This window comes from Hyla sarda, chromosome 7 (assembly GCF_029499605.1).
Source record: "Hyla sarda isolate aHylSar1 chromosome 7, aHylSar1.hap1, whole genome shotgun sequence".
Lineage (NCBI taxonomy): Eukaryota > Metazoa > Chordata > Amphibia > Anura > Hylidae > Hyla > Hyla sarda.
In genome coordinates, this window is record NC_079195.1 from 163,454,504 (window position 1) to 163,478,283 (window position 23,780).

Genomic DNA, 23,780 nt, shown 5'->3' on the forward strand with positions numbered 1-23,780 from the left:
TGGCTTTCATGTGTCTTTGGCTGAGGAGAGGCTTCTTTCTGGCCATTCTGCAATAAAATACAGATTGTGGAGAGCTGCAGTAATAGTTGACCTTCTGGAAGTTTCTCCCATCTGCCCACAGGTTCTTTGAGCTCAGCCAGAGTCACCATTGGTTTCTTGGTCATGTCTCTTACAAGGTCCTTCTCCTCTAATTACTTAGTTTGGTGGGGCGGCCAGCTCTAGGAAAAGTCCTGGTTGTTCCAAACTTATACCTTTTAAGAGTTATGAAGGTTCTTGTGTTGCTGGTGACAATCTGCGTAGCAGAATATCTTTGTACCCTTCTCCAGATCCATGCCTTCACATCATTCTGTCCATGAGCTATGCTGCCAGTTCTTTCCAACTCATGGTTTGGTTTTGCTCTGATATTTATTGTCAGCTGTGAGACCTTATATAGACAGGGAGGTGTCTTTCCAAATAATTTCATATCAGCTTAATTTACCATAGGTAGATTTCAATCAAGGTGTGGAAACATTTCAAAAATGATCACTAGAAATGGGAGACCCCAGAGCTAAATCTCAAATGTCAAGGGTCTGAATAATGTTAGTTTCTCATTTGTAATAAAATAGCAAAACTATTTTAAATTTGGTTTTTACATTCTCAATATATGGTACTGAGTGCAGGTTGATGGAGGAAACTTGATATTTTTATTTTAGCTCAAAGAAGTCCTTAAAGGGGTTATCCAGGGAAAAACCTTTTTTTTTATATATATCAACTGGCTCCAGAAAGTTAAACAGATTTGTAAATTACTTATATTAAAAAATCTTAATCCTTTCAGTACTTATGAGCTTCTGAAGTTAATGTTGTTCTTTTCTGTCTAAATGCTCTCTGATGACATGTGTCTCGGGAACCGCCCAGTTTAGAAGCAAATCCCCATAGCAAACCTCTTCGGCAGCAACAGCCTACTTGTTAACCTACCCCTAGCCATATATACAGTTTAAAAAAAAAAAACATTTCCAAACAGCCCCTTTAACACGGTAATGTTTTGATTGTGGCTTGATGATTTGCTGTCTATTATAATGTCATGTGACTATGGTGGGCATTTGCCCATAGCATTCTGCCATTAACCATTTATTTTGCCTGCTTCTTACTTATTTAATTTTGTTTTATGATCTCATACAAATGAACAGACATCTTTAATATTATAGATGTTAAACTGGAGAAAGAATTTTAACAGTACATATGCATCAGTAACCCATAGCTGCTCATTTCATAGTGCTTACATTTTATAGATGTGCTATTGATTTTATGATAATTGACCAACATGTGTAATACAAGGCCTCTAACAATCATGGCCTTCCACACCATAAGTGTGTTTTTGCAACCACTAAGCATTTCCTGCTAAACTTTTTGGTTTAGGAAGTAAAATAAAGAGAATTAAAAAAGATTAACATCAAGATGGGACCTGTAAAGTATACAATGCTGATGTCACTACCTTTATACAACAGGTGTTCAACCACCGTGCTTAGTATAATGCAACAATTGTGAAGGTAATGTTTAACAATGAGGTAATATGATGGTCATCTGACAGGGTATTAGCTGAAAGGAGACTCCTGTCTGGTCTGTACCAGGGGAGGAGTGTCACTGTGACAAGGGAGCAACAGTTAGGGGCACTTCAGGACTGTGAGAAAAGTCCTTTTTCCCAGGACATTATTAATTCTCTCTCTTATTGTCCGTGAATAAATCTTTCGCTCTCCTGTGCACTCACAACCCCCATCAACCCCCTCCTTGACTATCTTTTTGCTCTCAGGGCATCTGTCTTTCTCCTTTTGAAAGCCCAGCTGGTCCACCCCCCCTACCAAGATTCCTTTTTATTCCCCTAGCGACCAGAGCCTGAAGGTCAAAATTCCCCACCTCCTAATTAATGTCTAATGAGCAAGAGATCTGGATACAGGCTGACATATAGAGGCGAACACTAGGGTGACAGATATTTGTGTAGCTTACATCTGCAAATGGTTTTATTGCTTAGAGGAACAGCAGAAGCATTTCTGTCTCAACTACAATGAACTTTTACTGCATAGAAATATGTCATCCAGATTTGTCATTCTTTTTGTCATTATCTACTATCCTCAAGCTGTTTAAGAAAACTTTTTTGAGAGCTAGGCTTTTATATTTTTTTGCTTTCTATTTTCATTTGCACATTGTTATCATAATCAGAATGACATTGTTAAGCTTGTCTGTAAAACTGTTACCTAAAGCCCGGCATATACACTTAAGTAACTATTAGTCAACACACTTTGTCTAGGTTCACACTACAGAATTTCTGAGTGGGGCCAGTGCTGACTAAATCAGCCCCATATACAGCAATGTATTCAAGCGGAACGTCTGCTGCTGAATTTTGTTGTGTGCTCTGTGCCGCTGAATCTCATAGCCAGCAACGGGATTCTGCTGCAAGGGAATTTTTGACTGGAATTTTAAAGCGGATTTCCATTCGGAAATTCTGTAGTGTGGGCCTAGCCTTCGGCTTACAATGAAGGCTGGCCATACTCTTCAAGGGAATGTATCACCTAGATTTATTTTACTGATTAGAGCCAGACACCAAAACATTTTGTTTATTTTTAATCTCTTTCTATCTTCTGTTTGTAAAGTTTTCTCATGTTACGTACATTATTATAGGGGCTGCCATGTTGCCTGAGCTGCTTCTAACAGCATTCAGTAAGACGCTTTTTAGTAAGGCCCATGGACATAGGAAAACAAGATTTGATGGGACCCAATTGACTTTTATGTGAGAGTTTTCTAGGCTGAGGCTGAGCTCTGAGGGGGAGGCTGAGCTCTGTCAACTATTGGAAATGGCCTGATGCCATTTTATCTACATATCCCTACAGATAAGAAGTGTCATCTTATTATTAAGCCTCAGGAGCAAGACTGAAAAATGCTAAATTTTAGGATTATTTTTAATATACATAGTAGCTCTTTTCCAGAAAGAAAATAACTTTCTCACACTACTGGAGGTAGCTTCCCTTACAATAACTATGCATCCTTAAAAGAACCTTAACATGATTAGGGATGATATGCCAAGCCAGAAAATCTCCTCCAAATGGGATTTTTTTCTATATAGTTAGTAAAATGGAACATGTATTTAACCTAAAAACTTGACTTAAATATAAGGTCATTTTCTGTTCACATAGCTTTTCATTGGTTGTGAATAGAGGAAGGGGTTATGCTACTGCCACACTCATCTCAACTGGAGTCTTATATTTGGGAGAACAAAAGGATCAGGCAGTTGAATTCCTGATTCCACTCTCTCCTAACTAGTATGGCCTCCATGTTGGAAAATGCAGTCCGGTGTACATCCTGTTCAATGTATGCAATCCTTGAACAACAGTTTGAGAGTGCATATTGTTGTGCGAGATGTGTGCGAGTTGTTCATTTGGAAGCCCAGATCCTGGATCTAGAGGAGCAACTGGCAACACTGAGACCCATTGACAACTTGGAGAGGAGTCTCCTGCTCACTGAGCAAGTACTCTCTGGGGTAGAGGTGGGGGAGGATAGTGGGACGGAGGTGCAGGACAGTCAGGCAGTTAGCTGGGTTACAGATAGAAAACGGGGTAGAGGGAAAAGTGTCAGGGAGGCTAGTCCTGAACTGGCACACCCCAACAAGTTTGCCCAGTTGGCAGATGAGGGGGATGCCATTTCAGAGCTAGCAGTACTGCAGCAAGATACTGCCTCTGACCGCCAGGGGGGGGGGGGGGTGTCTGCTCCAGTAAGGAGGGAGGAGTGTAGGGCAGGCCAGACAGGTACTGGTAGTGGGGGACTCAATTATTAGGGGGACAGACAGGGCGATCTGTCACAAAGACCGGGATCACCGAACAGTGTGTTGTCTTCCTGGTGCTCGAGTTTGGCACATCGCGGATCAGGTTGACATGTTGCTGGGTGGGGCTGGAGAAGACCCAGCGGTCATGGTACATGTTGGCACCAATGACAAAGTAAGAGGTAGGTGGATTGTCCTTAAAAATTATTTCAGAGACTTAATCTGCAAGCTTAAGGCAAGGACCTCCAAGGTAATATTTTCTGAAATATTAACTGTACCACGAGCCACACCAGAGAGGCAGTCGGAGATTAGGGAGGTAAACAAGTGTCTCAGAAGCTGGTGTAGGAAGGAGGGGTTTGGGTTCATGGAGAACTGGGCTGACTTCGACTTTGGTTTCAGGCTCTACCATAAGGACGGGCTGCACCTTAATGGGGAGGGTGCAGCTGTGCTTGGGGAAAAGATGGCTAGAAGGGTGGAGGAGTGTTTAAACTAGGGACTGGGGGAGGGAACCTACAACATAGAGGGGAAAGATAGTGTAGCTGTGACTGAGCGGTCAACATACAGGGTTATAGTCTATTCAGGAAGGATCGGAAAAAATGGAAAGGGGGAGGAGTTTGTCTTTATGTAAAGTCCAGTCTGAAGGCCGCACTGCAGGAGGATATATGGGAGGGAAACAATAATGTGGAATCATTATGGGTATAAATATATGGAGATTAAAAAAAAATTCTGATAGGGTTTTGCTATAAGCCACCAAACATAATGGAAGAGCCAGAAGATCAATTACTGAGACAAATAAACAAGGCAGCAAATCAAAATGATGTGATAATAATGGGGGACTTTAACTATCCTGATATAAACTGGGAGACTGAGACCTGTGAATCTCATAAAGGTTTCTGACTATAGCTAAAGACAATTATCTGTCCCAAATGGTGCAGGGCCCGACCAGAGGGGGTGCCCTACTAGACTTAATATTAACCAACAGACCTGACAGAGTAACTATGTGCAAGTAGGAAGACACCTACTAAATAGTGATCATAATATAATACATTATAGCTTGTTCTTCAATAAGGGAATCTCCCTAAGGGAGGGGCCACAAAAACAATGAACGTTAGGAAGGCAAAATTTGATCAACTCAGAGAAGCCCTTAGCCCTCCACTGCGTTTTTAGGGATTAAAAAAACGCCTGAAAAATCGCCAGTGCAAGTGACGTCATCATGCGTTTTTTCTTGCGTTTTTTCCGGTGTTTTTTTTTATTTGTGTGAAAATTGCACCTTGGCGTTTTTTTTTTTTGGTACCCAAAATTTCTTGGGTACCAAAAAAAAAAAAAAAAAAGGATGCAGCAGTGATGGAACATTTTTTTATTAAACACAATGTATATATTTTATAACCCAATTTTTATTATTTTTTAATAAAGTGTGTGTTTCACTTTTTTTTTTATAAATTTTTAAAAGTTTTTATGTAGTACTACTACTCCCAGCATGGAACAGACTGTTCCATGCTGGGAGTGATAGTACCTGTACTATAGACATATCGCCCCGGGTGTCAGTCCTGACACCCAATGCGATCGTCCATAATATAGCAGAGAATCGAGCGGGTCTATACATAGCTCGCCTCTCTGCACTATACTCCGGCCACTGATGTCAACAGAAACATATTTCCCACCCAGAGCTGTGATTGGCCGGATGGTTGCAGCCAATCACAGCTCTGAGGAAAAGATGTTTGAATGAGTGGCCGGCCCGGAGTATAGTGCAGAGCAGGGATGTGAGTGATGTATACAGTCGCTCCATCTCTGCTATAGACAGGACGATCACAGAGGGTGTCAGTAGTGACATCTACTGTGATGTGTCCTTAAGCAGGCACTACTACTCCCAACATGGAGCACACTCTGCTCCATGCTGGGAGCTGTAGTACCTGTATTAATAGACAGATTGCAGCAAGTGTACCTTCTGACACCCGCTGCGATCTGTCTATTAATGCAGGTACTACAGCTCCCAGCATGAGGCAGAGTGTGCTCCATGTTGGGAGTAGTAGTAGCTGCAGTTATGGAAAGATCACAGCGGGTATCACTTCTGACAGCCGCTGTGATCCTCCTGTATAATGTATAGATGCAGCTGCCGCTTTCCTATGGTCCTCTATACAGCCGTATATATACACATGTTCCTATTTCTCACAGAGAGCTGCCAATCACAGCTCTGTGGGAAATAAGTGTAAATATATGTCAGGGCAGGGGACCATAGAAGAGCGGCCACCGCATCTATATATTATACAGAAAGATCGCAGCAGGCGATCTGTCTATTAGTAGAGGTAGTACTACTCCCATCATGGAACAGTGTGTTCCATGCTGGGAGTAGTAGTACTAACTAAAAAAAATAAAAAAAAATAAAGCAAAAAAGTGAAAAACACTGTAAGGAACTGGACTAGTATGCAGGTAGTGGATCCTTTGTGTTAGTGAGGTGATGACCTGGGCCGTACCAGGGGACCGGTTCTAAGAAGTTACTGGTTTTCACCAGAGCCCGCCGCAAAGCGGGATGGACTTGCTGCGGCGGTAACTCCCAGGTCGTATCCCCCGATAGCGACTCAACCACACTTACAGCTGAGATAGGCGTAGTACACAAGGACTAGACAGAGGCGAGGTCAGACGTAGCAGAAGGTCAGGGCAGGCGGCAAGGTTCATAGTCAGGGGCAACAGCAGAAGGTCTGGAAACACAGGCTAGGGAACACACTATAATGCTTTCACAGGGCACAAGGCAACAAGATCCGGCAAGGACAGGAAGGGGAAGGGGGTTTTATATATTGTGGGAAGTGATAGAACTGATTGGGCCATGCACCAATTAATGGTGCACTGGCCCTTTAAATTTCAAAGAGTCGGCGCGTTCGCGCCCAAGAGAGCGGGGCCTCGCGCGCCGAGACCGGACAGCAGGAGGACGGGGCTGGTGAGTAGATTGGGATGCGATCCGCGGGCTGGCGCGTCCCGCCACGCGAATCGCATCCCCGCCGGTAATAGAGCAGCGCTCCCGGTCAGCGAGTCTGACCGGGGCGCTGTACACAGACGAACGCCGCGAGCGCTCTGGGGAGGAGCAGGGACCCGGAGCGCTCGGTTACGCCGAGCGCTCCGGGTCCCTGCGACTCCCCGGAGCGCTCGCGGCATTCCTCTCTCTGCAGCGCCCCGGTCAGACCCGCTGACCGGGAGCGCTGCACTGACATCGCCGGCGGGGATGCGATTCGCATAGCGGGACGCGCCCGCTCGCGAATCGCATCCCAAGTCACTTACCTGTCCCGGCCCCCGGCTGTCATGTCCTGTCGCGCGCGGCTCCGCTCCTTAGGGCGTGCGCGCCAGCTCTCTAAGATTTAAAGGGCCAGTGCACCAATGATTGGTGCCTGGCCCAATTAACCTAATTAGCTTCCACCTGCTCCCTGGCTATATTACCTCACTTTCCCTGCACTTCCTTGCCGGATCTTGTTGCCTTGTGCCAGTGAAAGCGTTAGTGTTGTCCAAAGCCTGTGTTTCCAGATCTTCTGCTATCCACATTGACTCCGAACCTTGCCGCCTGCCCCGACCTTCTGCTATGTCCGACCTTGCTCTTGTCTACTCCCTTGTACCGTGCTTATCTCAGCAGTCAGAGAGGTTGAGCCGTTGCCGGTGGATACGACCTGGTTGCTACCGCCGCTGCAAGACCATCCCGCTTTGCGGCGGGCTCTGGTGAATACCAGTAGCAACTTAGAACCGGTCCACCGACACGGTCCACGCCAATCCCTCTCTGACACAGAGGATCCACCTCCAGCCAGCCGAATCGTGACAGTAGATCCGGCCATGGATCCCGCTGAGGTGCCACTGCCAAGTCTTGCTGACCTACCCACGGTGGTCGCTCAGCAATCGCAGCAAATTGCCCAACAAGGACAGCAGCTGTCGCAGTTGACCGCCACGTTACAGCAACTTCTGCCACTCCTACAGCAGCAACCATCTCCTCCGCCAGCTCCTGCACCTCCTTCGCAGCGACTGGCCGCTCCTAGCCTCCGCTTGTCCCTGCCAGACAAATTTGATGGGGACTCTAGACTCTGCCGTGGATTTTTGTCTCAATGTTCCCTACATATGGAGATGTTGTCGGACCAATTTCCTACAGAACGGTCTAAGGTGGCGTTCGTAGTGAGCCTTCTTTCTGGAAAGGCCTTGTCTTGGGCCACACCGCTCTGGGACCGCAATGATCCTGCCACAGCCACAGTCCAGTCCTTCTTCGCTGAAGTCCGTAGTGTCTTCGAGGAACCAGCCCGAGCTTCTTCTGCCGAGACTGCCCTGCTGAACCTGGTCCAGGGTAATTCTTCAGTAGGAGAGTACGCCATCCAATTTCCTACTCTCGCTTCCGAATTATCTTGGAATAACGAGGCTCTCTAGTAACATCAAGGATGTGCTGGCCGCACAAGAGATTCCTGCCAACCTGCAAGAACTTATCCATTTGGCCACCCGCATTGACATGCGTTTTTCTGAGAGACACCAGGAGCTCCGCCAGGAAAAAGACCTTGATCTCTGGGCACCTCTCCCACAGTATCCTTTGCAATCTACGCCTGTGCCTCCCGCCGAGGAGGCTATGCAAGTGGATCGGTCTCGCCTGACCCATGAAGAGAGGACTCACCGTAGGGAAAAAAATCTATGTCTGTACTGCGCTAGTACTGAACATTTCTTGGTGGACTGCCCTATTCGTCCTCCACGTCTAGGAAACGCACGCACGCACCCAGCTCACGTGGGTGTGGCGTCCCTTGTTACGAAGTCTGCTTCTCCTCGTCTCACTGTGCCCGTGCGGATTTCTCTTTCTGCCAACTCCTCCCTCTCAGCCGTGGCCTGCTTGGACTCTGGTGCTTCTGGAAATTTTATTTTGGACTTTTTGGTGAATAAGTTCTGCATCCCGGTGACCCGTCTCGTCAAGCTGCTCTACATTTCTTTGGTCAACGGAGTGAAGTTGGACTGTACTGTGCGTTACCGCACAGAACCCCTCTTAATGTGCATTGGACCCCATCACGAAAAGATCGAATTGTTTGTCCTTCCCAACTGTACCTCTGAAGTCCTCCTCGGTCTGCCATGGCTCCAGCATCATTCTCCCACCCTTGACTGGACCACCGGGGAGATCAAGAATTGGGGTTCTGCTTGCCGTAAGAAATGCCTCACCTCTGCTCCCAGTCCCGTCTGTCGGGCCTCAGTGTCTCCTCCTGTGCCTGTTCTCCCCAAGGCCTATCAAGACTGTGCCGTGCCTCCTCATAGCCCCCGTCCTGGTAACACCCTGCCCCGTGCCAAGCTTCACCCTCTGCCCTCCCTCCCCATTCCCACTCCTGCTGTACTGCCTGCCTTTGAGGAAACCCTACAATTGCTCCCAGTGTCCTCGTCCCATGTGAAGCAATTGCCGGACAAAAAAAGGGGGAGACCTAAGGGGGGGGGTACTGTTACGCCGAGCGCTCCGGGTCCCTGCTCCTCCCCGGAGCGCTCACGGCGTTCCTCTCTCTGCAGCGCCCCGGTCAGACCCGCTGACCGGGAGCGCTGCACTGACATTGCCGGCGGCGATGCGATTCGCATAGCGGGACGCGCCCGATCGCGAATCGCATCCCAAGTCACTTACCTGTCCCGGCCCCCGGCTGTCATGTCCTGGCGCGCGGGGCTCTGCTCCTCAGGGCGCGCGCGCCAGCTCTCTAAGATGTAAAGGGCCAGTGCACCAATGATTGGTGCCTAGCCCAATTAGCCTAATTAGCTTCCACCTGCTCCCTGGCTATATTACCTCACTTCCCCTGCACTTCCTTGCCGGATCTTGTTGCCTTGTGCCAGTGAAAGCGTTAGTGTTGTCCAAAGCCTGTGTTTCCAGATCTTCTGCTATCCACATTGGCTACGAACCTTGCCGCCTGCCCCGACCTTCTGCTACGTCCGACCTTGCTCTTGTCTACTCCCTTTTACCGCGCTTATCTCAGCAGTCAGAGAGGTTGAGTCGTTGCCGGTGGATACAACCTAGTTGCTACCACCGCTGCAAGACCATCCCGCTTTGCGGCGGGCTCTGGTGAATACCAGTAGCAACTTAGAACCGGTCCACCGACACGGTCCACGCCAATCCCTCTCTGGCACAGAGGATCCACCTCCAGCCAGCCGAATCATGACATCGGCGTAACAAACACACACACAATACATTTTTATAATTGTCGGCTACATTTTTATTTCCCCGCACACATAAATTCATCCCTGTTTAAAAATTAATAATTTTTTTTTCAATAATATACATTTCGTTAGATACTATTTTTTCATTCACTACTGTATATTTTTTGAAAAAAAAAATGTTAATGGTACCCTATGAAATTTTATTAAAAACAGCTATCTACATCACTTTTTTTGGATCGCTAAAGTCCAAAAAAGATTAAAAACCGCCTGCAAAAACACCAAAGTTAAAATCCACATAGCGTTTTTCTTGGCATTTTCTCACTCCCATAGATTTCTATTGGAGCAAAACGCCACGATTTTGACAAAAAACGCCGGTTTGAGGGAACAACAGCGTTTTTTTCAAAACGCCAAAGAGCGGAAAAAAACTCAGAAAAAGTGAAAAACGCCAAAAGGATTAAAAAACGCCAAAGTGAAAAAACGCAAAGTGGAATTCGAAATTTGCGATTTCCCATTGACTTACAGCTAACATCTGGCCGCAGCGTTTTTTGACCAAAAAACGCCATGCAGCAGAAAAAAAACAAGTGGAAACTTAGCCTAAACAATATAAAATGGGATAATGTCCTCAAAACAAGAATACTGACACTAAATGGGAGACTTTTAAAAATATCTTAAATTCTCACTGTAACATGTATATACCTTATGGGAATAAAAGGGTCAGAAATAAAAGAAAATCAATATAAATGGATAAAAACGTTAATGGGGCAATAAATGGCAAAAATAAAGCATTTAAACTACTAAAAGAGGATGACAGTGAAGAAGCATTAAAAAGCTATAGAGAAAAAAAGTTAAATATGTAAACAACAGATAAAAGCCGCAAAAATAGACAGAAAGACTCATTGCCAAAGCGAGAAAAACTAACCCCAAAATGTTCTTTAACTATATAAATAGCAAAAAGGTCAAAAATAAAAGTGTTGGCCCTTTAAAACATTATGAGGAAGAAATTATAAAATGGGAGTTAGGAAAAAGCTAATATATTAAACAAATTCTTCTCCACTGTTTTCACCGAGAAAAATGAAATGCCAGGTGAAATACAGTGAGATAAGGTAAACTCCCCAGTACAGGTCATGTGGTGTCAATATTCAAAAAGGGGACAAAAGGTGACCCCGGGAATTATAGATCTGTTAGTTTAATCTCTATTGTATGTAAATTGTTTGAGGGTTCTCTAAGGGATGCTATTTTGGTGTTTCTTAATAAAAATAAATGTATGACTCCATATCAGCATGGATTTATGAGGGATCGGTTCTGTCAAACTAACCTGATCAGCTTTTATGAGGAGGTGAGCTCCAGACTGGACCAGGGTGAATTGCTGGATGTCGTATATCTGGATTTTTCAAAAACATTTAATACGGTGCCACATAAAAGATTGGGGCATAAAATGAGAAGAATTGGGCTGGGGGAGAATGTGTGTAAGTGGGTAAGTAACTGGCTCTGTGATAGGAAACAGAGGGTGGTTATTAATGGTACTTATTCTGATTGGGTGACTGTTACTAGTGGGGTATCACAGGGGTCAGCCTTGGGTCCTGTTCTATTTAACATATTCATTAATGAACTTGTAAAGTGGTTGAATAATAAAGTAGCAATCTTTGCAGATGATACTAAACTATGTAAAGCGGTAAACACTATAGAGGACAGTGCACAAATGGATCTGGATAGGTTGGAGGTTTGGGCTGGGAAGTGGCAGATGAGGTTCAACACTGATAAATGTAAGGTTATGCACACGGGGCGGAGAAATACGGGCTGGGATTATGTATTAAATAGGAGCACACTTAGGACAACTGATGTAGAAAAGGACTTAGGGGTCTAAGTTAATAGTAAATTTAGCTGTAGTGACCAGTGTCGGGCAGCTGCTGCCATGGCAAATAAAATCATGGGGTTCATCAATAGGGGCATAGATGCCCATGACAAGAAAATAATTCTACCTCTGTACAAATCACTAGTAAGACCACACATAGAATACTGTGTACAGTACTGGGCACAAGTGTACAAGAAAGATATAGTGCAACTGGAGAGGGTTCAAAAACACAGTACACAGAAATATTATCAGAATTAGGGTTATTTAGTTTAGAAAAAGAAGGCTAAAGGGCAACCTAATAACTATGTGTAAATATATCAGGGGACCATACAGAGATCTCTCCGATGATCTATTTATACCCAGGACTGTATCTATAATAAGGGGGCATCCTCTACGTTTAGAGGAAAGAAGGTTTCTACACCAGCACAGACGGGGGTTCTTTACTGTAAGAGCAGTGAGACTGTGGAATTCTCTGCTTGAGGAGGTGGTCATGGTGAACTCTGTAAAAGAGTTCAAAAGGGGTCTGGATGCATTTTTGCAGAATACTAAGATTGCTGGTTATATATCCTAGATTTATAGGGACAGAAGGTTGATCCAGGGATTTATTCTGATGCCATACTTGGAGTCGGGAAGGAATTTTTACCTCTAGTATGAGGCTTTTTTTTGCCTTCCTCTGGATCAACTCTATAGGGACTCATTAGGATTATAGTTTGAACTTGATGGACTCTGGTCTTTTTTTTAACCTTATGAACTACGTTACTATATTACTATGTTACTAATATCATTCATTGGGGAAAAAACAGGCTCTGCAGAAATTAGTGGATTAAGCAGCCAAAAGTCAAATATGTATGGCCAGCTTTAGATATCTTAATCATCAACTAACATGTAGTTTTGGCCTAGCCAATGGTGTATGCTAATTTTACTGAGGCAGGAGGGCAGAAACCTCTAGTATAGTTTATCTGGGGAGACAATGAAATTATGCCAGAAAATGTAGCATGGCAAGTTTGGCCATTACATAATTATTATTTTTATTTATTTATTTGTTTATGTTAGATTGCCGTTAATTTCAGGGGGCAGTACATATGATAAGAGGTTAAAATATATAGATATTATACCGGTAGAATCCGCTGAAATTGATGTGATCTGTCAAGAAATATCAAATGTCATATACAGTCAGATATCTTACCAGCACCATCAAAATAGTCCAAGAAAATCTGTCTCTACATATTTTGCACTTTTCTTTCAATTCAGTGGAACAGCTGGGGACGGTGGTGCCAACAAGTCTTGATAAGAAAACTAAGACATGGGGAAAACAGATGTTTTGCCCAAAGTGAAGGAAAATCTAGTTATGGCTCTACCCTATTAAATTCCAGGAGACTCTTAAATATGTTAGAATTGTTATGTGGTATTAAGTGCTCCCAGTCAATAGAACTGCTCGTTTTTAATATACAGGGTCAAGAAAATAGGCAGTTCTTGGACAAGTTTAGGGGACAGCTAATAAGCTGCTTTTATTTCTTTCACTTTTGGTTTTTATACTAACCAACTGTAAATTCAACCATACTCAATATTTTTTTGCCTTTGGCATTTCTTTTTCTCAACAATACGTAGGCAAACTTTCCCTGTGAATAAATTGTAACACGATGCTTATTGTGTTAGCAATTTTTAAGAACAGAGTAAATGTTATGTAGTCAAATGTATCTAGTTACGTTAGGAAACATGAACTTTAATTGTGTTCTATAGAGACAAAAGAAAAAGGTAGTTTTCAGGTTATATTTATGGCTGTGTTGTAGCGTGATCAATAATACACAGCATGTTGCTCTGGGAGCTTAGAATTTGAGGACTATTGCTTAACAAAGGCACAGCTGTTCTGTCTGAGACCCCCGACCTGACCCCATACATAGAAAGAGACAGATAATGCCAGAAACACAAGGACATCCTGCTGAGATCTTTGGCTGCTCCTCCTTTCATTTCCCCAAATTCTACCACAATTAAAATGAACAACACTATATCCATACATCTGAACATTTCACCCAATTTCCCCCAATAGACAGAAACCTGCAAAGCATCTTTCCACAGTAATGGGCCTCTGGATTCTAAAACCAGAATGGGTGTCATGTTGTGTGAAAGTTTCACTATCTGGGTGAAATCTGAGATTCTCTACAGGGAAGGAGATTAATCTCTCTAATGCGTTAAACAGATGATTCCTAGAGGAGGGGGTAGGTGAGCTGGATACCATAATCTACAATAAGACTTGTTATGCTGGAGGTATAGAAATAATATACACACACATGTATGCTCATATATTCAGAAGCAAGCTGCATGGTACAATTTTGTTTGCGCTAGTCCAACTAATTTTGATCAGATTTAGTAATAAAAACTGCAAATTACCTGCACTGAGAAAAAAACTATTATGCATAAAAAACACTGCATGTGAATACTCTTTCTACACTCATATGCAACTATCCTGCAAGTACAATCTGCAAGAAAACAAAACAACTGTAATTAGTTCTACCAATACCTTTTTATCTATACATTTTATGACATTTTAACGTCAACGTCATGGAATATGTTGGAAGTATATATGTCTTCAAGATATCACATGACCTATGGACCTGCTTCTGTTTTCTGAAGCATTTTGAAATAGGTTTAACAGCAACCCCCATGGTCATAGGAACAATAGACTGGAAGGGACTCTACTTTACTGGAATCTATGGGTCAGTTTTCTGTGACTTGTGCAGGGGTCATTGTGCAGGTACTGAAGGGGGGTGAGTTCTGAGCATTATCTTTTGGGAATGACCTGATCTCATCTTATCTATGATAAGCAGGAGACTGTTCAAAAGTTTTCTCTGCAGAACAGGAAGTGTCAGCTTATTATTTAGCTTAGTGACCAGAAAGAAAACTGCAAGATTGCAGAATCATTTTATAATACATGGAGAAAAATGGAAAACAAATGATGGAAAAAAAAAAAGACCAAATATATATTTTTTTTATTATAAAAAAAAAAATGTGTTTAACATAAAATGAGTCATTAATGGCACATTAACTTTTGTTGCTTACGAACATATATATTTTTTATTTTTTTTATTTTTGCACTTTTCTTTTTCTTTTCTTGCTTTTTAATGCCCATAAGACTATACATTTTCTACCTATACATCCATATGAGGACTTGTTTGCTGTGCCACCAATTGTACTTTGTAATGACATTACTCATTTTACCAAAAAAAAATTATTTGTGGGGCAACATAACAAAAAAGTCATTTTACAACTTCCCGGCTATGAAGCAAACTCAAGACCGGAAGCGAATGAAGGGAATACATTTACTCCCAGCACCCTTAAAGGGGTTCTCTGCCCCTAGACATGTTATCCCCTATCCTATCCAGCGGCCGGACCCTCCATTCATCACGTCACGCCATGCCCCCTCCATTCATGTCTATGGAAGGGAGCGTGATGGGTAGTACACAGCCGTCATGCCCCTTCTCATAGACATGAATGGAGGGGGCCTGGTGTAACATCACAAACACGGACGCCCCAGGCGTTTGTGTTCATGAACGCCACAGTGCCAGCTTGGGGATCCCAGGGGCAAGACTCCTCACGATCAGACATGTTATAACATGTCTAGGGGTGGAGTATCTATCTGTCAACCTATCTGCATGCTATAAACTGCAGGCATATAATTGGACAATAAAATGTATTATAGATTTTCTAAAGATGATGGCATGTTGATAAGTCATAAAATCTGGTGAATATCTTGGGCGCACAGACAGTTATGAATCCCTATAATAAACTTGACAAGGAGTGCCTTGATACAAGCCTTGGAAGAGTAATAAAGAAGAGTTTATAATTTGTTCCTAAGCAGGCCAAAATAATACATATGTAATTTCCAATAATAACAGGTTGCTTGACTGCTAGGTCAAACTTTAGAGGCATCATGATATTACAATTCTGGTATACTTTGGAGATATGTGCTTATCAATATAAATGCACTATCACTAATGCACCATTTCAAAAGCTATTCTATTTGAATGTACTAACTGGAAAGATTCAGAATTATAACATTTATGTTGCTGCCCATTCTTTACAAGCTACACTAACTAAAGATCTTGGCAACATTACAGTAGTTTATAGTCAGGGCAAATTTAGCTGAAGACTGCAGTTTATTGGTATCGCCAATCTGAATGTTTTTTTCTTTATAATTTTTTTTTAAATTTTAGGTCTTTTACATGTTAGCTAATGCAGTTGAATACATTTAAAGGGGTATTCCAGCCCAAAACTTTTTTTTATATATCAACTGGCTCCGGAAAGTTAAACAGATTTGTAAATTACTTCTATTAAAAAATCTTAATCCTTCCAATAGTTATTAGCTTCTGAAGTTGAGTTGTTGTTTTCTGTCTAACTGCTCTCTGATGACTCACGTCCCGGAAGCTGTGCATATTCATATTCTCCCATCATGCACAGCTCCCGGGACGTGTCATCATCATTGAGCAGTTAGACAGAAAACTTCAGAAGCTAATAACTATTGGAAGGATTAAGATTTTTTAATAGAAGTAATTTACAAATCTGTTTAACTTTCCGGAGCCAGTTGATATATATATATAAAAAAAGGTTTTGCCTGGAATACCCCTTTAAATTACCCTGGGACTTAGCCCTTTCCTGGAAGCCAGGGAAAGAAAGCATGTGCCTACGAAACAGCTGCTGCCCTGTGCCGGTTTCTATCTGTTATGGTGTTTTAATAAGCTACAACTGCAAATGAGACATTGTTTGGTGAGTGCTGCATTCATTCTTCTTTCTTTGCAATGTATATAGCTGGTCACTGGACTGTATATCTAGAGAGAGGGAAGAAGGCGCCTCATGTGCGGGATCAGCAGATCTTGTGAGTGGGAGGAAGGGAGGTAATCCCAAGCCACTTACTAAAGTTGGTTGTGCGCCCACACACAACAAGGTCTAGCGTGAAGTGTATAAATCGGTTCACTGCAGCCCTCCTTAGTAGAGTAGAAACAAGGATGAGATGACCATAAAGTCAGGAGTTTGTCCGGCGCAGGAAGGAACCGTCAGGATGCAGGATAAAATCAAGGGATTTATTGAATGCAACGCGTTTCGCTGCGCATGCGCAGTGAAACGCATTGCATTCAATAAATCCCTTGATTTTATCCTGCATCCTGACGGTTCCTTCCTGCGCCGGACAAACTCCTGACTTTAGGGTCATCTCATCCTTGTTTCTACTGGACTGTACAGTATAGGCATTGCTGTATTATCTGAAGGGTGCTTTGTGTACTAAATGCGCACAGTTAGTTATCAATGTTGAGACTCAAGTACTTCCAAAAGACACAAGTGCAAATTCTGTGGTGCATGGCTTGTGCAGTCTATGGTGTAAGTGATCATATTTGGCCATACTTGTTCTATGTAAGGAAATAATTACACTAATGCTTGAAATGACACACACTTTTAATAGAGGGAAAGTAGTTAATAGTCTCTTGTTTAGTTCCCCTCTAATGCCTTACTGTAAACATCAGCAGGACACTGTCACATTGTTTCCACCAAAATCACTTAATGTTCCATCTGTCCAAAAATAGGTTATCCAGAACAATTTCCTCACTATCATTGCTTGTGGTCCACGTCAGCATGTCTAATTCAGAACAGTACAAAATTCATCAGTAGACAATGTGAATATAGCAGGAAGTACAGCAATTTCTCCAGTATTCCTTAATAGTTGGCCCATCTGCTGGTGGTTTAAGGAGGGGCAAAATGCAAATCTTTAACATGCAGCTGAGAAATGTCCCACATTTCAGGGGAGATTTGTGTTTATTCAAGTCTTTGTGTTGTTGCTAGTTTCACACCTATTAGCAGTTAACGATAATATCTTCTTGATAAAGTGTCATCTCTGTCACCAAACAACCAGGACCCTAACAGCACAGCAACATTTTAATTTACTTGATTAGTTTTTTTGCACTTTTGTGTTTGGTTTTCTTTCTTTTTTTTGTTTGTTTTTGTCACCAACATATTTCTGAAATAGTATTAATGAGGTCCAGGACCTTTCAAATAACATAAATGAAGGATATAGTGCTATACACCAGCTAGCTAATCTAGATAAATTATTTTAGCTTGAAATAGATGAACAGAGATTTACAGTGCAATATAGTGTATGTTTTCATTAGTGCAATACATTTTATGTTTACAGCTTTTATTTGCACAGCCCTTAGATGTACATTATTTATGGTACAATAGTATATATGTTTACATTATATATGCTGCTAGATATTTTGACATTAATCCTGTAAGAGGTCTTACATTAACTTTAGTTTTGTTATGAATTTTCCCAATTTTCCTATTTCATTATTTTTTGTCAAAAAGAACTTTTCATGAATTTTTGTTAAAAATAACTTTTCATGCACTGTGCCCCCCCATCCAAAAATATTTTTTAATTCTCCATGGTTTTTATGGGTAACTGTTGGATGTAGCTTTATGTTTCAATAAAAACAAATTTTATACATAATTGTTGTTTTTCATATTTCTTTTTGGCTTATTATATGTGGGATATTAATATGTGAAAGCTCATCAATGTCCAAAACAATAGAGTCTTAACACTGGGTGCAGTGCTTGGTTGCCAAAGTGCTCTCTACTGACACCACTGTCCGTTTTAGGAACTGTGGTGTAAATTCCCATAGAAAACCTACCTGCTCTGGACAGTTCCTGACATGGACAGAGGTGTCAGCAGAGAGCACTGTAGTATGACAGAAAATAAATTCAAAAAGAAAAGAACTTCCTGTGGAGCATACAACAGCTGATAAGTACTGGAAGTGCTGAGCAACGGAGTACCCTTTGGCATAGAAGTAATTTACAAATCTGTTTAACTTTCTGGCACCAGTTGATTAAAAAAAATGTTTTCCAGTGGAGTACCCCTTTAAGGGATTTGGATTTCTCTTTAAGCTCTGATTAGTAAATTTATATGCAGAACTTGGCATATCAGAGAAACTATAACACATACTTTAAATGTTAATATTGATTGTGAAGCATAATGACAGTACAGGCTTATGAAAATATAGGCCTACATTAATTTGCTTGTTGTTCATTATACATATCCAATATGAATATGACTTTAAAATAATCATAGAAAGGTCAAGATGAATAAAAAAAATCACCAAAATCAGAAATCTTATACATATCATTATATTGGTCATAAACAGGAAACCCAAACCTTCTCATTGGTAATTCTGATAACTGCAGGTGGGACCTGGACTTGCTTCTTTAAACAGTGAAAAGTCTAGGTGCAACCCACAATTATTAGTGAATCGCAAGCATTCGTGACCATGGCTAATACTTGCACCAATAACTGAAGTATATTGCCAGTATTGAAGCTGCAATTTAGATCTCGTCTGGAATAATTAAAATCACATGCACTAGCTGTAAACGCTAGTGATAAGTGTAACAGCACCCTCATTTTTTAATGTTGGAAGCTTGTTTATATATTTTAGGCAAAAAAAACAGGAGTTTTCTTTAGTAGTAACTGATGCAGGCAAGAAATTAATTGTGATTCAGCTACATGACAAAACAGTCTAAATGATCTACAGAACACCACTTTCCTTAATGCACCTGTCAGGTTAGCACCTGTTTAAGCATATAAAGCATGCAATCATATTACAGTTGTTGATCACTCACCAGTATCTAGGCGGAACTGGTTCATTGAGATGAGATCCAGGATGTAAGGGGTCAGGCTGGCATCTGCTTCCCCTAGACTCACTGAAGACGCCTTTGGGTTGTTCCTAATCACTTGTTCAATGTAATGAGCCACCTGTGGGCTGTAGGGCTTCCAGAGAGAATCCTTGTCCTGCCATTCCCAGACCAGCACTGCTCCTCTGTCCAGCATTATCCTTGTTGTAGTGGGGCTATTTTTAGTGAAACTTTGCTTTACAAATTTCCCAGTGAGTTCCAATTTGAGGGTCCTTTATTGAAATTCACAGTTGCTTCTTCTTAGTCATATTCTGACCATTAAGAACACAGGTGAGGGATACATCTTCCACAGCACGAACTTCCATCTTTTAGACACCTATCTTTTAGTTGCAGTTCCAAATATCCTTCTTTCTAACAACACTTTCTTATCCTTCTCTCTTTCTGTCCTTTTACATTCTAATCAAGCCTCTTTCTGTCTGTTTCAAAAAACTTTAGCTCACCTTCAGTTCACCCTTTCTCTGCGTAGCACCCTCCTTCTCACAGTCCTGGGCCAATTCCTAGTAATAGTCCCCTGAGCTGTGTATCCCTTGCAGCTGGGTGTTGGGCGGAATCTCCAAGGAAAGAAGGAGGAGGGGGGATGAGAATAGAGGGGTTGTTCAGTCTTCTTGCAAAACACTTATCTCAGTACCCCTCCTCCTCCCCTGAGGACAAATCTTTCAAGCCTATGGGTTCCTTTGTGTGCTATTAATGATCAATCAACCCTCCCAGTGTTTGCCCCATTCACCTAACTTATATGTGTCTTCACAACCAAGCTTCCAGTTTTTTTCTTAAATGTTTTCTTTTTTAGGTTCACTGTTTCTTACATGCAATCTGTATACACACCCATAAACATTCAGCCTTTCACACACTCCCAAGCTTTTTTTCTGTCTCTCTTGTACTTTGTCTCCTGTTCCCCATGCTCTCTCCTTTCTTTCGGTCTCTCCCTCCCCCTCTCCATTCAGTTTTTAGAGGCATTGGAAAGAAAGCTGCAAATCCTTAATGAGCTAGTGGGCTGTCTGACCTGCTATTTGGAGCTGGGATCCCAGGCCCATGCTACAATAGCCCAAGTAGCCCCCTTATGTCTCTTACCTCCCTCATTTTGTTATTGTGATTATTCTCAGTCTGTCTGCCCTGACAAATACATCCCTCATTACAAAAACCTTGGGAAAGAAGCAAAGATCCACTAGGATGCCTTTCTTCTGGAACTACAATGGATGATGCAAGTTTTAATAAATAGGGAAAGGGAATTGTTTGAGACAGTGCCTGTATGATACTACATTAATCCGATCATAACTGGTTGCGGTGATTTACCGGTATATAAGAAGATTTATTCAAATGTTCTCATGGTCTGGTGTTTTGTTTTTAGCAAACACTGCAGAACAGGAAAATAGAAACATTGCAAAAAATGTATGTAATAATCATATATATATATATATATATATATATATATATATATATATATATATATATACACACACACACACTTATTGTAATAATATTGTAATATTTATTTGCTATGAGAAGTCTATTCAGAAGTATTTAGCAAAAGCTGGCCATGCACATCATTGATGTATGTATGTGTGAAATTATATAATCTCAAGGTATGAGCCGCCTACTAAAATAATTATTGGTTGGTTAATCCTTTTATATTGTTCAGTATCCATGCATGACCTAATGTGTATAGGAGCTGCCAGACCCCCTCAAACATCCATAACAACCAATCACTGCTCAAAGTTCAAATCTTAACAAGCTCTTGTAAGATAAAAGCAGAGCCTAGCCTAGCTGGTTGCTAGGGGAAAAATCAGACAGATTAATACTAGAGATGAGCGAACTTTTAAAAAATTTGATTCAAGTCTATATTAAAAACGGATATTTCTGGGCTACAGAGAGCCTCAATAGGGGGCATAGAACACTTTGCTGTGTTCTAACATGAATATGGAGTTTGCTGGGTTAGTGAAATAATACTGTTATTCAGAATAACATGCAGATTACCGGCATCGCTTTTAGAATCACTGCCACAGAGCAGCACAATGACAGAGCCTGGAGGTTGCATCAGTATGAGAAGGCCATATAGTGGCTGAATGGCACAGTGTGGAGGTTTTGGCAGCATGAGGAGACCATATAGTTGGCTGAATGACACAGCATGGAGGTGTTGGCAGCATGAGGAGACCATATAGTGGCTGAATGACACAGCGTGGAGGTGTTGGCTGCATGAGGGGACCATAAAGTGGCTGAATGACACAGCTTGGATGAAGCTGAAGCATGAGGAGACCATTTAGTGGCTAAATGACACAGCATGGAGGTGTTGGCAGCATGAGGAGACCATATAGTGGCTGAATGACACAGCATGGAGGTGTTGGCAGCATGAGGAGACCATATAGTCGCTGAATGACACAGCCTGGATGAGGCTGAAGCATGAGGAGACCATATAGTGGCTTAATGACAGCGTGAAGGTGTTGGCTACATGAGGAGACAATATAGTGGCTGAATGACACAGCGTGGAGGTGTTGGCAGCATGAGGAGACCATATAGTGGCTGAATGACACAGCATGGAGGTGTTGACAGCATGAGGAGACCATATAGTGGCTGAATGACACAGCCTGGATGAGGCTGAAGCATGAGGAGACCATATAGTGGCTGAATGACAGCGTGAAGGTGTTGGCAACATGAGGAGACCATATAGTGGCTGAATGACACAGCGTGGAGGTGTTGGCAGCATGAGGAGACCATAAAGTGGCTGAATGACACAGCGTGGAGGTGTTGGCAGCATGAGGAGACCATATAGTGGCTAAATTACACAGCGTGGAGGTTTTGGCAGCATGAGGAGACCATATAGTGACTGAATGACACAGGGTGGAGGTGTTGGCAGCATGAGGAGACCATATAGTGGCTGAATGACACAGTGTGGAGGTGTTGGCAGCATGAGGAGACCATATAGTGGCTGAATGACACAGCTTGGATGAGGCTGAAGCATGAGGAGACCATATAGTGGCTGAATGACACAGCATGGAGGTGTTGGCAGCATGAGGAGACCATATAGTGGCTGAATGACACAGTCAGGAGTTGGTAGCAGCATGAGTAGACACAAGGCCGTCACAATCCCTAAGATTAAAAGATTAATTCAGAAATTTTAACCGAAGATTTTGGATAGCTGGTGCTACCTACCATAACACAATTTTTATTCCCATACTCAGGCCCAGCAGCGGTTTCAGTAAACCATATATTGCCTGAATGACACAAACTGGAGTTGGCTGAAGCAGGAGTGCACACCAGGGCTTCACAATCCCCAAGAAAAAACACAAGAATTTAAAATGGAGATTTTGGATAGCTGGTGCTACCTACCATAACAAAATTTTCCATCCCAGACCCAGGCCCAGCAGCAGTATCAGTAAACCATATATTGCCTGAATGACACAGCCTGGAGTTGGCTGAAGCATGAGGCGACCATTGAAATATATGATTTTCTTATTTAAATTTAAGATTTTGAAATTTAAATCAATGATTTTGAAATTGAACTTTTTAACTTTTAACCAAGTTTTAGTGTCCCGGACCCCGGCGTGTGGGTACAGAGCACCAAATCTAACAAGCCCCCGCAGGGCTCATGTGGCCGTGAGATGTAGGTGCAACTTCTCCATTGCCCTGACCAGCTATTGTTTCCAACACTTTTTGCCAAGGCAAATTATGTGACGAACAGCGTGACACCGCCGTGCCCTGCACACATGGTATGCTGAAGGGCCACTGAGACTTGTCCGGGCAGTGTAGGCTGAGGACACAATGGAGGATGAGGAGGCGGAGTCGCACACTGTCACATGACCAATGGGCGGACAGAGTGGAGTAGGAAGCAGCATGAGTACACAAGAGGGGTTCACAACTCCTAAAATTAAAAGGTTAATATTGATATCTCAATTGAAGATGCATGTTAATTTAAGGCCCATGCCCAGAAGCATTAGTAAGCCAAGTAGTTCCTGAAAGACACAGTCAGGATAATGCATCAGCAGTAAACAACAGGATTCCATAGCCCCTAAGATTGAAAGATCAATGTTAAAATCTCAATTAAGCATGTATGTAAGCTAGTGCAAAACATCCAAAAATATAAGGCCCAAGCCCAAAAGCATCAATAAGCCAAGTAGTTCCTGAAACACGCAGTCAGGAGCAGGCATCAGCAGTACCCAAAAGGGTTTCATAACCCCTTACATTGAAAGATCAATGTTGAAATTTCTATTAAGCATGTATTTAGCTCATGCTAAACATCCAAAAATTTAAGGCCCAAGCCCAGAAGCATCAGTAAGCCAAGAAATTCCTGAAAGCCAC

General features: G+C 42.3%; 1 protein-coding gene across 1 annotated transcript in view; it reads right to left on the reverse strand.

The window, feature by feature from the left end:
* DTX4 (deltex E3 ubiquitin ligase 4) overlaps positions 1-20,197 on the reverse strand; it is a 69,118-nt gene extending 48,921 nt beyond the window's left edge. The window contains exon 1 of the mRNA XM_056531174.1: positions 19,419-20,197. Within this exon, the coding sequence (XP_056387149.1) occupies positions 19,419-19,626 (208 nt within the window). The 5' untranslated portion in view covers positions 19,627-20,197. The remainder of the gene's footprint in view (positions 1-19,418) is intronic.
* Positions 20,198-23,780: the final 3,583 nt, after the last annotated feature.